Raw genomic sequence first — 16,297 nt, 5'->3', positions numbered from 1 at the left:
ATAACTTGCTCTAAAAGGAAAACTTTGCAAAGAAGTGGCTTTAATTGGTGTTTCCTCCATGCCTGAGAATACATTTTTTCTTAGTGACACTCCTTTGAATAAACTTGCTTCCAACTGTTAACAAATGGAAATTGTAAACTGTATTAATCTCAGCTTAGAAAAAAACCTAAGTAGGTGTACTCACTAGAATGTGTATGAAAGCCAATCTGATTATTTATTTACTTTAAAAAGATTTATTTATTTTAGAGACGGAGAGTATGTGAGGAGAGAAGGAGGGGCAGAAGGAGAGGGGGAGAGAGAATCCTCAAGCAGCCTCCCTGCTGAGCGTGGAGCCTGATGTCGGGCTTGATCCCAGGACCCCAATATCATGACCTGAGCTGAAACCAAGAGTTGGCTGCTTTTAACCAGCTGAGCCACCTGGGTGCTCCCCAGTCTGATTTTTTAAAAAGCATCACTGAAAGCAATGGGTTTTAACAAGCACTTTTTGATTTAAACATACTGTGTAGTTTTTGTCCGTGTCCATATCATGGTCAGTATTGTGTGTGTATGTTTAAAAAAATGGATTATTGCTCTATTTAGGAAGAAAGGGAATGGATATTGGATGAGGAGAAACAAAACCCAGTCTTCCTATCAAGATTAAAAAAAAAAAATCCTTCCTATGTATTAATAATAAATATGCCCAGGAGAAGGACTTATAAAGTAACAATTAGAAAAATTCTGGCTAAGAGGCCATTAAAAGTTAGTCACCTGTCCCTTTCAGGCCCTTCTCTACTATCTGCTTGTACCTGCTGGCATTTATAATCTCCAAATTACTTTTGTAGTATCCCAGATCTGTTTCTTTTTGAGAGCTGGTGTTAGGCCAGCCCCACGAAGGAGGAGGGGTATTCCGAGTGGATGGTGTCCACATCTCCCCCACTGGGCCTGTCTCGCACACACAGCAGGTGTGTTGTTCACCTGCCCAGCTTCCCAGCGCGTGAGCCACCACATTCCACCAGGCCAGATAGTTTTCAGGAGATTAAGTGCTCAGAATATGAAAAGGGTAAAGAATTTAGGCTCTTTCTGTTGCCTTTCCCCTTTCTCTGGTGGGGAGGTAGGGTGTGGCTTGCGTTTGCTCTTTCTCCCTTTGAAGCTGGAAGGCAGGTATAAACTTAGGCAAGGGAATACCTTCACAGAAACATTTCTCCTGCAAAAGTGGCTTGCAGGAACTACTGGGTACTGGATTAGTATCCTGCTGGTGCTTACTAGAGTTTGATAATGTTTGTTTTTCTGGCCGGTTGCTTAGGATATTAAAGTTTATCGTGGGCTGACTTTTATCTTCCCGTGCCTCGACTTGACTCCCTCCTGGGCTTGTAAAATGAAATTGATTTCAGAGGTAGCTAGAGACCTTTTGTTCCTTTTATTTCCTGGACTTCGTGTCCCAAGGGAGATGATCAGATGTGGAGAGAGGCCTACAAAGAGGAATTAATTGTATTTTATTTTCATTTTTAACCTGTTGTCAGTCCTGCCCTTTTGACTTCATGCTAATCCAGCTTTGTTGACGCCTATATTACACTGCTTGCTGCTAAATTGAAATGCTTTGAAATTGATTTGGTAATAACTATTTAGAGTGTTTCAAATCTGTGTTAATATTCATTTTGCTACATTGCCTGCAATTTAAAAAATCATCCTTAATTATAGAAACTTTTTTTTATCTCTTGGGTGAAGGAGGAAAATTTGCCTTTACATATATAATTTGGTAGTATACTTAATGTGGGAAAGAAATCCGTAGCGATGATTTGGCCTGTTGAATGCCTGCTCTACTTGTATTCATTCACGCTGTGGTTGGATTCTTCAGGCGGCTGTCCTGTGGGTAGCAAGCATTTATCGGTACCTGCTGTGTCCCAGGAGCAAGTTTGTTCAGTGCTGGTACAGTAAAGCTCAGGTACAGTATGTTTTAAAACTTGTCCACCTGTGGAACCAAAGAGCGGTCGTCTGCCCTTGGAGACCTGGGCAAGTTGTCAGTTACTGAGAAGGGTTTAAAACATGGCCGTGATCGACACCTCTTGGTGGAAGGTGCATGCTGTAGGTGCATAATAATACCAGCCGCTGATAGTGCCTTGTGCTCTGTTCTGGAAGAGTCCACGACTCTGCGGAGTCACTGGACTACGTCTGAAGCTCCAGTGTCCATGCCTTCAGTATACAGGTTAGGCGAAGCTACTGGAACACGGTGTTGGGTGTTACAGCTAGGAGACTTCACGTTGTGCAAATCCACGGGCTTTTCTCTGGAGGCTCCTACCTGCTGTGTCAGACTGTGTGTGTGGGCAGTGTGGCCTGTCTTCGCCTCCAGTTCCCTGTCCCTGCTGACCCTTGAGGGGTTTCCACAGTCCAAGGGACTGGCAGGTGCTGCTGTGCACCATGGCTTGGGTCCCTGGCCTTGCTGATTGTTGCGTGTCGTAGCAAAGCATGGCTTGTGCAATGCCAGGAGCACTGAGGTGGAGATGTGCTACAGAGATCTGTCTGCCACGAGCCCGAGCATGGCGCCCCTGGGCAAGGCCAGAAGGAGAGCCGGGCTCTGCGGTGCTTGACACAGGCCTGCTTTGGTCTCCCAGGAGCTGTGGAAGAAGAAGCCAGAAAGTCCCCTGGAGCCAGAGGTAACTCAGGCCACTTTCCCCGGAGTCCTCTCCTTGCTGGGCTTGGGGAGGTAAAAGCAGTCCCTCCAGGTCAGCCGCCTCTGTTCCCTGTGTGGTTCGTTAGCTTGCAGGGGGCGCGGAGGGAGAAGCCCAGTCTGGCCTTTCTGTCTGAAGGTTTCAGGCAGGCTGGTTTCATCTCTGTAATCCTTCCCTTCATCACTTGGGAAAATCCCAAATATGTTGTGGCAGCCGGAACCGTGTGTAAGATGGGGGCCAACAAGGGAAGAAGCGAATCCTGGCAGGCCAGGATGGCCAGGGTAATGGGCACGGTGCTTCCCGGGCTTTCTCTCTGCTCTTTACCCAGTCTCATTTAGACTCTGGTTTCTCCTTCCAGAGGTGTTAGTGATCTTTATTCTATCAGGTCAAAGGCGGAGTCTGCAGAAGCTGGGTTTTCTTTTTTCATCCCCTTCTCCCACTTTTCTGAGCAACCATTATGTCCTTTTCTTATTTGATCTCTCCAGCGTTTTAACTTTTAAACTCTGTGTCAACCATTAAACTGAATATAGAAGTTAAAAAATGTTTGTTTTTTCAGTGCTACTTTATTTTCACTTGTGCGGGGAGGAAAACATTCTTGGGTACTCATGAGATACGAGGCACTTTACATACCTGCCCTTGTGTCTGATTTTCTCCACAACCCAGGGAAGGACAAAGGACTCTCTTCATAGAGCCCTGGCTTTGAAAACAGAGAATGAAGACCGGTCATCTGTGGAGTGCTTGGGGGGGGGGGGGGGGAGTCAATTTCTGGGTTTTTTAGAAAAGTCTCTTCAGAAATTTTTATTGTATTATAACTTAGTGTACTGCAGGTACATGACTTGTAAATGCATGTATTTGGGGTGCATGCTCAGATTTTTCTGATAGTGTGGTGTGATCAGAACAGTGCAGAGCACCACGGCAAGGCTTCAGGCCTTATGGAGCTTCCCGCCCGTGGGGCTGGTGGGAGTATTCAGTGAGCTGAGAGATGACAAGGGCTTAGAACAGAGCCCCTACGTAGTAAGCACTAATGTATTTATGGTAGCCACTGCTGTGATTTCCTGCGGCTACTTTATACTTAATCCCTCCCCAGTGGATTTGAAATACTTACAAATAGACATTTAGCAAAATAAGATTTTTTTCTCCCCACGAAGGTATGATTTGAGAAAAGGAAGTAAGAGCAAGTGAACGAGGGGAGGGAAGTGGGGGGATGGGGAGAGGGAGGCCCAGGCTTCCAGTTAAGGAATGAATAAGTCATGGAGATGAAAGGCACAGCATCGGGAATACAGTCAGTGGGCTTGTAGTAGTATATGCAGACGGACGGTGGCTACACTTGCGGTGAGCACAGCATAATGTGCGGAGTTGTGGAATCGCCATGTCGTACGCTTCAAACTAATATAACATTCATTTATACTTCAATAAAAAAAAAATACAAGAGAAAAGATGAAGTCAGGAGTGAGTTTTGTTAGACATTTTCATTTTGCTTATCAGTGGGTAGGAAGTTTGACAATTCCTAGTAGCCAGTATAAAGAGAAACTCAGGGGCGCCTGGGTGGCTCAGTCAGTTACGCGTCTGCCTTCGGCTCAGGTCATGGTCCCGGGGTCCTGGGATGGAGCCCTGCATCAGGCTCCTTGCTCAGCAGGGAGTCTGCTTCTCCCTCTGCCTCTCCGCGCCCCTCCTCTCCCCCAGCTTGTGCTCTTTCACTCTCTTCCTCTCATTTTAAAGGGAAAAAAAAAAAAAAAAGAAAAACTCAAACACATAAGTTGATGTTTGTAAGGTAAAGACAAAGACGTGCCCATTCCCAGTATTTGGCCTGGAGAGACTTATATTTTGTAGGTCCTCAGGGAGAAGCCAAAGTTTGAACCCAAGCCCTTTGTACTTTTTACCTCATGACTTTTCTCCATCTCAAAGGCAGATGAATTCTGTTCTACCTGTGTGGTATCCATTTGATGTCAGAGGCCCTTAGTCCCTAAACAATTCTGGACTAACACTGTACTCATTGTAATTTTCTTCTTAATGTTCCTTTAAACCTATAACTTGATTCAGATCCTACCAAACTACTTATTGGCCCCCAAACTTACACGGATTTTTTAAAATTCTATTTTAAGTATGCATTCAACATATGAAAGAACCTTCAGTGGACAAAGAATGGGGTGCAGCAAAGCTGGGAAGGAGAAGGAATACGGTTTTATTGCAGTACTTTATATAGCAAAATTTAATGACTGAGTAGGTCTGTCTGTCTCTCCACCTCCTAGTCAACCGGTAACTTCGTCCCGGCTACTGTGCACCCATGATTGGCTTCTCTCCACTAGCCCCTGCCTGAGGACTACTGTTTTTAACACGTGAGACTTCATGAACTGCAAAATACTTTTTAGTCACAGACACTTAGAAAACTTTGGCTTGTTGAGAGCTATGCAAGGCAAAGGGAGTTTTAATATAGTGTGTGGGCAGGCAAAAGGGCTGGTATTAGACCTACCACTAACTGTGTGTGTGTGTGTGTGTGTGTGTGTGTGTGTGTATGTGTGTGTGTGAGAGAGAGAGAGAGAGAGAGAGAGAGAGGGAGGGAGAGAGGGAGGGAGGGAAAGCAAGATACAGGGCAAGAGAGATTAGTTTCTCCCAAGTCTGTTCCGTATCTATAAAGTGGGTTGATGGTTCTCAGCCTGCCTACCTCTTCTCCAGGGTTGTGGTGATCATGTATGTCCTACTATGTGTTGGACATGGTTTGGAAGTAGTGTAACCCTATGCACCAGTAGGTCTAGTTAAATGTGCCATTTACTACAGAGGAAGAGAATGTGTGCTGTCCCTGGTTAAAAGGAGTTTTCAAATGATATGGAAAGTTAGAAGTAGCACGTGTGAATCAGTGAGCAGGACCAAACAAACCTAAAGTAATACTAAATTGTGAGAAGCGAAGCCTAACCTCATGGCTCGATAAAACTTGAGGCCTGATAAATCGCTCATTTAACAGAATACTGTGTGTTGGAAGAGGGGTAGAGCCCCCGTCTGAATGATGGTGGCAAGTCTTCGTTGACAAAAGCTGGCATCTGTACTGGTTGATGGAAGAAAATGCTAGAATGTTTGAGTTGTTAGGGAACTTGAAAGAGTATCCAAGTCTCCAGAAAATGTCAAATGTTACATAGATTTTGGAGGTTTTTTTTTTAAGTCATCATTGTGAAGATGTTGCCGTAGTTGTGTATGTGTCTGTTAACTTGAAGGTGACTGGTTAACTTGGTTAGGAGTTTGAATTTGGTAGCCTGGAAGAAAAATCGGTATTTTTGAGTAGCCTGTCCTTGTTTTAGGAACCAGCTTCTCTTCCTTGGCGACTGTGGAGCTGCCCTATTCAGTGTGTTTCTTGGGTCGTATGGGGAAACATGTTGGGCCTTCGGAGACCTGCCCCCTTGAATCTGCATCAGGGCTTAATTGTGCCTGAACGAAGATGAAAGTACGCTGTGGGGCTTCCAGCCGTGTGGGCTGCCTCTGGCACCGGATGGCAGGCAGAGAACCTTGTGAAGTGGGGCAGCCCCAGTGGGAGGGCCTGTGGCTTCAGAGCTGCTCACCTACCTGCACAGTGCACCGTGTGTCTTCGCTGAACGTCACGAGGGCACTTGCGAGAGTCTCCGGTTTAGGAACACATTATAAACTTCTCCTTTTGAAACGGCAACCCCGTCTCGGACTTCCCTTCCCCCCCACTGCTTTCCTCCTCAGGACCTGGGCACGTGTGGCTGTACGGTGAGAGCAGGACCTTCAGCCTGTCCCTGTGGTCTGGGACCCCTGACCAGGCCGTTCCCGTTCCCACTGCCTGCGGCCTGACCCAGGACTCAGGGTCTTGGGGGTGTCACTCTGCAGTGTATGGCACTGAGGGAATGCAAATGCAGACAAACATCACTTTGATTTTCTGTGTATTTTTTCCCTTAAGAGTATGTGCCCCCAAATAAAACCGCCACAGAATAAAACCAAACAAATCACTCTGACGCATTTCCTGTAACTCAGATGTTGGGGTAGCCTGGGAACCTAAGTATGTCTGAGTCCCCAACACTGGACTTACAAAAGAAGGCTTGTAACAATTCACAATCACAACTTATTGACAAGTTTACCATTAATCATTATTAATAAGCAATGATCTCATTAATGAATTAGAGTATTCCTATGAAGCATTAGCACAGTCCCTGACGTATAATAACCTTAAGTAAATGTTACTGGCACTGTTACCACCACCACCGGCATTTTCGGGGTGGAAAGAGTCCTACATGCCATACTTAGGCTCATATGAGTGGTCCACTTAAAAAAACACATGACTGTGATTGATTCCAAATAGATGGAGAAATTAGTTTTAATACTGTTGACAGAATGCTTGGAAATGCTGGGAGTAATGGCAGACACCCAGTGATGGGCCCAACCCAAATCCCCTTAGATTGTGGTGGAAGACAGAATATCAAATCCTGAATCAAAAACAATGAGATTAAGTGTAATGTCTCTGACCACAGTTGGAAGAGAAGTGTGTTCATTTGCTTATTCATTGAATAAGCAAACATTTATTGAGCACTTAGGATGTGCCAGGTGCTGTGCTGCTCAGAAGAGGGAGATACCAGATGGAGGTAGGTGGTCTGAGGCTTCAGCACACAGGAAGGATTTTTGAATAGGGAGACAAGCAGTGGATAATGAGTCCAGACTGGAGCAGCAGTGGTAAAGACCATTTTAGAATTGTGGCAGAATATCCTGTGGTCACAGGTGAGGAAATTGTTTTGTCTTCATTTTTAAACCTTTAAAGAGCATCGTAAAAATAAAACAAAACTCAGACCCTTTGATCCTGGATAACAGGCTGTTGGAGCTAATTCACCAGCCTGCTGCTAGGTGTATCATCAGGTTATGTTGATGAAGTAGCTTAATCCAGGTGGCCAAGTTCTCCATGCACTCTGATCTGCTCCATCCCATTGGCTCTCTCTGTTAAGGGCCTGGGCTGTGGGGATCCCAACAGGGAACAAAAAGGGATCAGAGGACATGGCCTTTGTTCTCAAGGACACAAGCCAGTATTGGGTCCATGGTAACCTAGGCTTGCAAGGGGCTCGGGTGTTTAAATTGGAAGTGGCTGTTTGTAGAAGCCACATAGGGCAAATATTGCTGTTTTCTTGCATCATATTCCTCCTCTTTTGCCAAGATGGTTTTCCATGCTGGTTTTCTTTCTTAGAGGCTAAATTATAATTCTGCAGTCCAGCATCCCTTCCCATGCTTGTTTTCTCGTGCTGGGAGGTCTTCTACTCCATGCTGCTAAAGGAATAAAGTCACTCTGTCCAGTTCATCTTGAACAGCTCTTATAAAGTTTAATTCTAAGGATCAAATTCTCTGCTTGACTTTATAATTGTATTTTTGTTTTCATAGATTTTCTCCTCCATCTTTTCTGCATTAACGATTGTAGTGCCTCGTCCCCCTCCCCCCTTATACAAATATTAATTTGGGAAAAGATATTTATAGGCTCAAAGGAATTTAATGAGATATGAATTCTTTTGTGAGCAATTTATCTTTGTTAAAAAGAGAAGATACATCATCTCTAAATTACATGGATTTACTGTTAACTCTCAGATACTTTTAGACAGCTTTTTCATTATCTTACCAGCTTTTTAACCCTCCCCTGTAGAATGGCTTAGTTTATTTTCCTTGATAAGCAACATTCTTCTAATTTACCAAAATACACTGTATGAAACATACTTTGATAAAAATCTGCATGGACCGGAAAAGTTTCCATTGATAACGGGGAGGGCAGTGTGCTTGTGTTAACTCTCAACAGCCCCAGCTATGCCTGGCCTCCTTCAAAGTATTTTGGTCTCTCATTTCAGCCACAATTACAAGTTCATCCGAAAATGATGACCGGAGTGGCTCCAGTTTGGAATGGAATAAGGACGGAAGCCTAAGGTTAGGGGTACAGAAAGGAGTCCTTCATGATCGCAGGGCAGATAATTGCTCCCCAGTGGCAGAAGAGGAGCCCCCTGGGTCAGCGGAGAGCATACTGCCCAAAACTGAAGCCTCAGTTGGAGATGGTCCGGTCCCTTATTCTCAGAGCTCCAACTCGCTAGTAATGCCACGGCCCAACTCAGTTGCAGGTAAGGCCATGCCTCTCTCCAGAAGGGTTATCTCACTGGCTCTGAGGTACCCCATGTTCACTCTCTCCCCTTGGGAATCTGATCCAGACACAAGCCAGCTTTGTGATCGTGGACCGGGCACTTACCTCGTCTAGGCCTCAGTTTACCCATCTGTAAACATGATATGGCTGTCCTTACTGGTCTTTAAGTGATCCTTCCACTCTGGAATTCTGGAAAACTAATATTTAGACTCTACGGCTCTTTTGTGTACAAAGGAAGAAAGTGCCAAAAACTTTGTTCTTGTTTTTGATATTTTAAGCTTGAGTAAATTCATAACTTTTTATTACGTCTTGGTAAATAGGAATCCTTGTTTAGAATGAGTTTGTTAATACCAGCTCCAAGAATTTCTGATCCAGCTTTCAAACTTATTTTTTATAATTGAGGCCCATCATAGAGATGGGAGGTCCACTTTCTGTATCTTTCAGTTACAAGAGAGCTCACAGCTTAAAACATACGCAGTGGAAGTGAGGCTTCTCAATCAAGGGAATGCAGGCAGGCAAGGCAGATGCTCCTCAGCAGGATGGGGAAGCTGGAGCAAGATGAGGACACAGAAAGGGTGACTGTTGCTAGTTGATAGTGGGTGGTCGTCAAGCGAGGAGAGCAGTGGGGTAAGCGAAGAAAAGAACTCTGGTTCTGAGCTGTCCTGCCTGCTTTTACAGTCCCAAGTTTCTAAACTCCATGCTCTTGGGTTGAATTTAGAAGACGACCTTGTTTCAGTCCTTCTTTGTCACCAACGTAGTACTTAAAACTTCTCCTCTACTAACACAAAGACCCAGGTTCTCTCTTCCTACATCAAAGAATTTTTTTAGACTGCTCCTTGGGGATGTGGCAGGCCAGTCTGGTTGTTGTGAGGCATTTTTTTTTTTTTCCAGTGGAACTCCGAAGCAGATGATACATAAATGGCTCTAATGGAAAAGTTCTGAGAGGCAGCTCTAATTCATTTTCAAAGGAAGTAAATGGCCTTGTTCCAGAAGAGGGATTTGGCGTGTCTGCCAGAGAAAAGTTCTGGGGAGTGTTATGCATATTGAGTGATGGTTCTTCCAGAAGCTTTTATGCCCTCCCACCACTCCCCCACTCCCGACGGCATAGTATGTTGCACCCGAGGCGTTTTATACCACGTCTACCTAGTTAGGATGAACAGTTCGTTTGTACGATCCCAGAACTTGATAGTTTTTTTGACCTCAACAAAATAGCAAACTTGTATTCAATTTAATCAAGCTATTTTAAAATTAGTAAACACATTAATACATTAATAGTGTTGAAAGCCCCCCATTTTGGGTTATGTTTTCTGCCTGATGTTCTTTCATGTGGTCTCCTGCTATGTGGAGTGACAGTGGGTAGGAGCTGAGCTTTTCCAGGAGAATGCAGTGATTATAGAGCAGGGCTCTCGGATTTCTGCTGTGCTCATTCATTAGTGTCTATGTGTGCACTCGAGCTAGACCTCCTGTGGAATGGGAGGGTTTTACCTCTGGGTTTGAGCAGTGGCTGCCTGGCCGAATGGGTGGGCTCATTTCTTCTGTGTTGCAAGTTTTATCAACTAAAAGCTTATTTTGAAAATAAGCAAGTTCCTTACCTCATGGTATCTGTTAACAAGCTAGGAGTCTGGGAGAGTCTTCACTCTCCACCTTCCTTACCCCTAAAGCTGAACCTCAGTTCAGAAGTCATGGCAAGATTTTTCCATGTATCATTGAGAAGAATAAAAGATTCGGGTTGTGTAGACTGTGTGTAGCACTTTGTCTAGTGATTAGAAGGCCAGCTGCTGCAGACAGGGCATAGGCAGCCCTCAGTGTTAGAAGGATGGAAATAATATGTCCGGGACCGTTTATTGCAGTACCTTGGAAGTATTTGCATGTGCAGATCCACATAAACACAAATAAATTGCCGTTTGGGAAACATCAAACGATTAAATTTGGCAGAGTAAGGACTGGCAGGTGAAGGAAAGGGGATGCCAGGTCTCTGTTCACAGCTGCCCCAGGGGATCTGGCCTCCCCTGTGGGGGGCGAGGGTATGGAAGCAAGTTCCTGAGGTGGCCGCCTTTATTATCAATGAGCCTGTTCCAAAGAACTGCGGTTCTCTCTTCACTGCTGTGCCTAGTACAGTAAAATTCTTATGTCAAAGACTATAAAAGTAAGTTGGCTAGGTTTGGAGATTCACTGTACAGAGATTTTCTTTGTAAAGGTATTTGTTGGAGTGGAATTGGTTTCAAATGCTGCAGTCAGGTTACTACTTTATATCACATCAAATGTGTGGCACGGACACCTCATTCCTTTGTTAGGAAACAGAACCAGAAGCCTTTAAAATGGTATCTCAGATAATCTAGAAGTTAGGTGATTAGGTTCTACTGGTTTGGGCTAACTTCTTTTTTCTTTTGAAATGCTTTCTAAGTGGACCACAGACACAGTGTTTAGTTTTCCAAGAAACCAACAAACAGAATTACCAGCCAATTTCCTTGAAATTCTAACTGGTAATTGCCTAGACCTTATGGTATTTACCTTTAATACGTTAGTCCATGGTGTTTCAACAGGTGTTTCTTTTTGTTCAGTTCAGGGAAGTTTCCTTCTGCTTCTCCCTCCACCCCACCCCACCCCCAAAAAACTCTCCTCTCCTGTAGCATCTGAAAATGTCTTTCTCACTCAGATGTTAGCTGTACTGTGTGTGTGTGTGCACACGTGTGTGCGCACGTGCACGTGCAATGAGTGTGTAATTTAATTGTAGGGATACTAGCAGTAGGCTTATTGCAGCGTAAAATTATTGCTTTACCTCTGATTTTTGTCGGCCCTGAGTCCGGCTGAGGATTTCGAAAACGTTTATTGTTAAATACCAGAAGTGAGTCCTGTTGTGCGAGTGATGTCTGAGAATCTACTGTGCACCTGTGTGAGAAGGCCGAATGTGGTCCAACAGCCTGCTCTGCCAGGTGAGGAGCACCAGGGCGCCGAGCAGGCAGCTGAAGCTTCGCTGTCCCGACTTGTCTCCCTCAGTGGCCTTGACGACAGCTTAGAAAGCAGAGGCAGCCGGCAGCTCCTGGCTTGCAGCCCCACTGAGCCACTCCATTTCACCGCACCTTAATCATGTTTGACACAGAGACTCAGAGCTGCGGGGTGGGGGAGGCTGCTTTGTTGCACACTTGGGAGCCAGAGCTGTAGTGACTGGAAATCTGAAAACAGGTGTCTGCCGCCTCACCATCTCCTGCATCTGTGTCAAGCTAGGGCTTTTTTGCAGTCCTCTCTTTGGAATGCCCTTTGTATAGTCTCATGTTCTTAATCCTTTCAGTTGTCACAGAATTATAAACTGAATGTCGTGTTCTGAGGGGTCAGGAGAAGGGAAATAGGAAACCCTTTGGAGGCTCCAGGTGTCTTTGGGTTCCCTAGGGCTGAAGCAGCAGGCCAGATGTTTGTGGCTGTTCAGCTCTGAGCTGAACTCGGCTTACGGGTTACAGCTCTGGGTGCTCCTTCCCCCTCAGCCTCCAGCATGTGGGTGTGCTCACGGTGAGATGTGTTGAGGAGAGGGGCACTTGCAGAGGCCTGGCTCAGAGTCCCAGATCCCAGGTCCCAGGCAGGAGCCTAGAAATACATGTTCCGGGCGGTGTTATTGTAGGGAGCCAGGGTGCAGGGTCTGGTCCTGGTGGCCCTCCGGGAAGTTTCACACACCCTAGTTGGGAAGGACCCAGAGAGAGAAGCTAGAGGCTGCCATTGGATTCCCAGAAATTAGGTCCATTTGGAAGTCCTACATAAGGAATTAGCTGAATCTTTCTAATGGGAGAGACTTGTGTGGGGTATTGACATAAGTATGCACAGGGTGTGTAAATAAACTGTGGATACTCACCAAAAGGATAGAGGAGCATCAAGTGTATGCTGTTGTGAAGTCATGGTGTCAGATGTCTCTCCTGGGACTGGGTGTGTGGTGGATTGCCCTTTGGGGAATGTGGCAAGAGGGGACGTGCCACCACAGAGCCAAGCCCTGGAGCCACCCAGGTGCTTGTTGAATGAAGGAGTCATGGGGGGAGGGTTTGCTAACAGTGAGGGAGAAAAGGATGAAAGCCTCAGGAGGGGAAATAGGGAGGACCCAGATTGAGCAGATGGTGCCGGTCAGTGGTGGGATGCTGTGAGCCAGAAGGTTTTCAGCAGACAGATGGCCCAACTTGACTTCTCTCGCTCGAAACTTGGTCCCACTAATGATTTCACCAGTCCTTAGAAGCCTTAGACCTTGGAATTCAACTCCTGCTCCCCACTCATTTACCCTCAAATGATGCCTATATTTTATTATCCTGGAAGAGAATTGTATGTCTTGGATTAGCAGTACCTTATGTTGGGCCACTTAACTCACAAACAAATTAGGTTAATTTTATTGAGAATTCTCTCACTGTGGCCTAGGATGTATATGCAAATAAGGGGAGGTTCTTTTTTTTTTTTTTTCTTTTTGGGCAAAAACACGTACCATGTATTTACTGTTAAGATTTGCTAAGACTTAGCAACATTATTTTGTATTGGTTGTTTTTATAATCCAGCTGGTATGTATGCGTGAATAGACCTTAATGCATTTTAACTGTTCCCTATGTACTGTGAGTCTTACTGATTTGATCAGAGGTAAATATTCCTTCTTTTTAGAATTAAAAAAAAAAAACGCATACATATAATATAGTATATAATATATACATAAAAATTTAAAGCTTAGGAATATGTTTATTTCCGATGAAATCCGCATGGCTACTTTCCAGTCAGGAGCTGACTTTTAGTGTTTGAGCACTGTGGGATTGTACTGCAGAATCTGCTCACTTAATTAACAAGGTTGGAATTCCAGCAACCATGGAAGGCTCTCCGGAGCTGCAAAGAAGACTCTAGAACTGTGCTGTGTGTTTGCAGTGTGTACTGCAGCCTTGTTGAGTGACACTTGCTGGTCAACTTTCTTTGTAAACATTTTTGGTGAAGTCTGTCTCTTTCCAGGAATAATGGAGAGTTCCGGCAAACATACCACCACATCGTTAAGAATGAGGAACACGTGGTGTTCACCGTTTTTAGGTTAACCTCACTGCAGGAAAAAATAAGCTGGGGTTGGCAAACAAAACCAAAATTACCTTGAAGTCCATTTAGTTGAAAGCCTGAACGAAATCACTTAGTGCTTTATGATTTATAGTAGTTGGGGTATGTTATTAAAATCAACTTTGAAAAGACTAAACTTGAGTTTAATATTACAGCAACAAGCTCAACCAAATTGGAAGATCTGAGTTATTTAGACGGGCAGAGAAATGCCCCTCTTCGAACGTCAATTAGATTGCCGTGGCACAATACAGCCGGAGGTAGGGCACAGGAAGTTAAAGGTACTGATCTTTGCATCTGCTGGGATAGTGGATATCATGAATGCATTCACTCAACATTGAGGATCTGTGATAACCAGCGTTTAAGCCAGCTCATTTAAAAACATGACGTGTGCGTGTATGCTCAAAGTTTATCTATGACGTGTGCTAGGAGGCCATCCTTAACGGTTTGGGGCTTCTTCCTTAAAATCTGTGATCAACTCATTTCTGGAGTTGAAAAATAATTCTGCAATATATTATTTTGAAGTGAGGGGTAATTGAACACTCACTGGATAACACTTGTCACCAACGAAGAATCAGCTTCGTTTCAGGTCCGTGGGCCGTTGGCCACTTCCTGTTATGCACAGTCGGGTGGTCCACAGCCTCACCGAAGGGGCCACGCGTCACCACGCCCAGATGAGAGCTGGGGCTCTGTCTCTAGGAAATCGCCTTTCCCTTTTACTCCTACAGTAGTGGAAGAAACCTGGCTTAGATACTGTTTCAGACAAGCCAATGAGACCTGGTTTGGGGCCCCCTGCATCACTTTCTCTAATCCTCCGCATGTCTGTCCTGAGTCATGATGACAGAACTAGCTGGTCATTTTAATAGGACCCTTTGTAAAACCAATGGGGGGATTATAAATGAGATATTACAGAAGTATTAATAGAACCAGATTGGAAACACAGATCGCTGGTGGCATAAAACTAAAGGCTAATACTGAGTATAACATGCAAGCAATGCTAAATTGAGTTTTTAAGTGTATAAAATTATGACATTCTTCTAAAATAATTATCTTTTTTTTCCCCCTAAGCACGATTTGCTCCCTACAAGCCCCAGGACATTTTGTTGAAACCCCTGTTGTTTGAAGTACCAAGCATAACGACAGACTCTGTGTTTGTGGGAAGGGATTGGCTCTTTCACCAGATAGAAGAAAACTTGAGGAACACAGAACTGACAGAAAATAGAGGCGCCGTGGTTGTTGGAAACGTGGGCTTTGGGAAGACAGCAATCATTTCTAAGTTGGTGGCACTTAGCTGCCATGGAAGCCGCATGAGGCAGATTGCTTCTAGCAGCCCCGGTTCACCACCTAAAAGTATGTGCATGTTTCATGCTGGTCTAGTTGATGATCAAATGTAAGGTAGATGGAGGACATCCATTCTCAGTTCTCCTCACATTGTTCCAGCTTTTTGAACGCTCCCATCTCTCCTGATGCCCAGGAGCCATCCCCTGGGGTGAGGCCAGCCTTCCCTGGTCTTCTCCCAGCTGGAGAGCCTGTCTCCCTCTTTATATGGGCAGTGAAGCCTGATCCGGTGCCCTGGGGAGTTTGGGTCCCAAAACCAAGGGGGTTAGGCTCCCAGCAGAAGCAGCCAGGTGGAGTCTGTGTACAATTCTCTTGTACCCCGTTCTCCACAGCCTTTGTCCTCTATGCTGGATTTACTAGGAGTATAAAAACTAACTTAAAATGGGATATAGTAGCTAAATATTTGACTAGTCATGTCTTATTTTTATGTATCATAAACCCATTAAAAGAAAGTGTCTCTAACATGGTGCACAGGAACAAGTGAGCCATGAAAGATTATTATTATTATTATTTTTTAAAAAAGCAGAAGGAATTTAATAAAAAACCAGAAACAGCAGTTCTCCTGGGGAGGGGGAGGGGGGTGGCATCTGGGTGGATGGGAGGCAGGGCTGAGAGGGACACTTGTGTTCTCCTTTGCACCTTTGCATTTGGGACGGTGTTCACTCATTACCTATTAAAATACTCTCTGGGTCTAATCAAGAAGTATGTTCAGTATCTCACTGTACCCCTATTCTGATGTTGTAATAATTAAATTGGTCTCTTTCTCTGCAGCTTCAGATTCCTCCCAGGATCTTCCTTTCACCCCATTGCTTTCACCGAGTTCTTCTGCAGGTGTTACCAACACAGCTAAAACACCCCCTGGGTCTGTATCTGATACTCCTGAAAACCAGAGACCAAGAGAGGATGCAGTGAAATACCTTGCTTCTAAGGTAATCTGCTGTTCTAGGGGGAGCCTTCCTGAGCATGGAGGTGGGGGAGAGAGATGTTTGTTAGTTTGGCTTCTGAGAAAGGAGTTTAAAGAGGGATCTTAAAACAGAGACCATTGCATATAATGCAAAAATGTAGCTGTTGATAAAATAGCAATAGAGTACTCCAAGTAAAAGGTATTAATGAAAATAAATCTCCCCAGACACTGGCAGTGGACCTTTACTCATCT

The 16,297-nt window shown here is 44.7% G+C and overlaps 1 protein-coding gene across 6 annotated transcripts in view; it reads left to right on the top strand.

The window, feature by feature from the left end:
- TANC1 (tetratricopeptide repeat, ankyrin repeat and coiled-coil containing 1) overlaps positions 1-16,297 on the top strand; it is a 229,918-nt gene that overhangs the window by 161,020 nt on the left and 52,601 nt on the right. For 4 of the 6 annotated variants that reach the window (XM_032409996.1, XM_032409987.1, XM_032410023.1 and 1 more), the window contains 4 exons: positions 8,468-8,731; positions 13,962-14,084; positions 14,872-15,153; positions 15,913-16,070. In XM_032409996.1, coding sequence (XP_032265887.1) covers positions 8,468-8,731; positions 13,962-14,084; positions 14,872-15,153; positions 15,913-16,070 — 827 coding nt within the window. The remainder of the gene's footprint in view (positions 1-8,467; positions 8,732-13,961; positions 14,085-14,871; positions 15,154-15,912; positions 16,071-16,297) is intronic. The other 2 variants (XM_032410013.1, XM_032410005.1) reach the window with 1 other exon arrangement.

Source organism: Phoca vitulina, unplaced genomic scaffold (genome assembly GCF_004348235.1).
Source record: "Phoca vitulina isolate PV1807 unplaced genomic scaffold, GSC_HSeal_1.0 scaffold1, whole genome shotgun sequence".
NCBI classification, from domain to species: Eukaryota; Metazoa; Chordata; class Mammalia; order Carnivora; family Phocidae; genus Phoca; species Phoca vitulina.
This window is presented reverse-complemented; position numbering and strand designations above follow the sequence as displayed.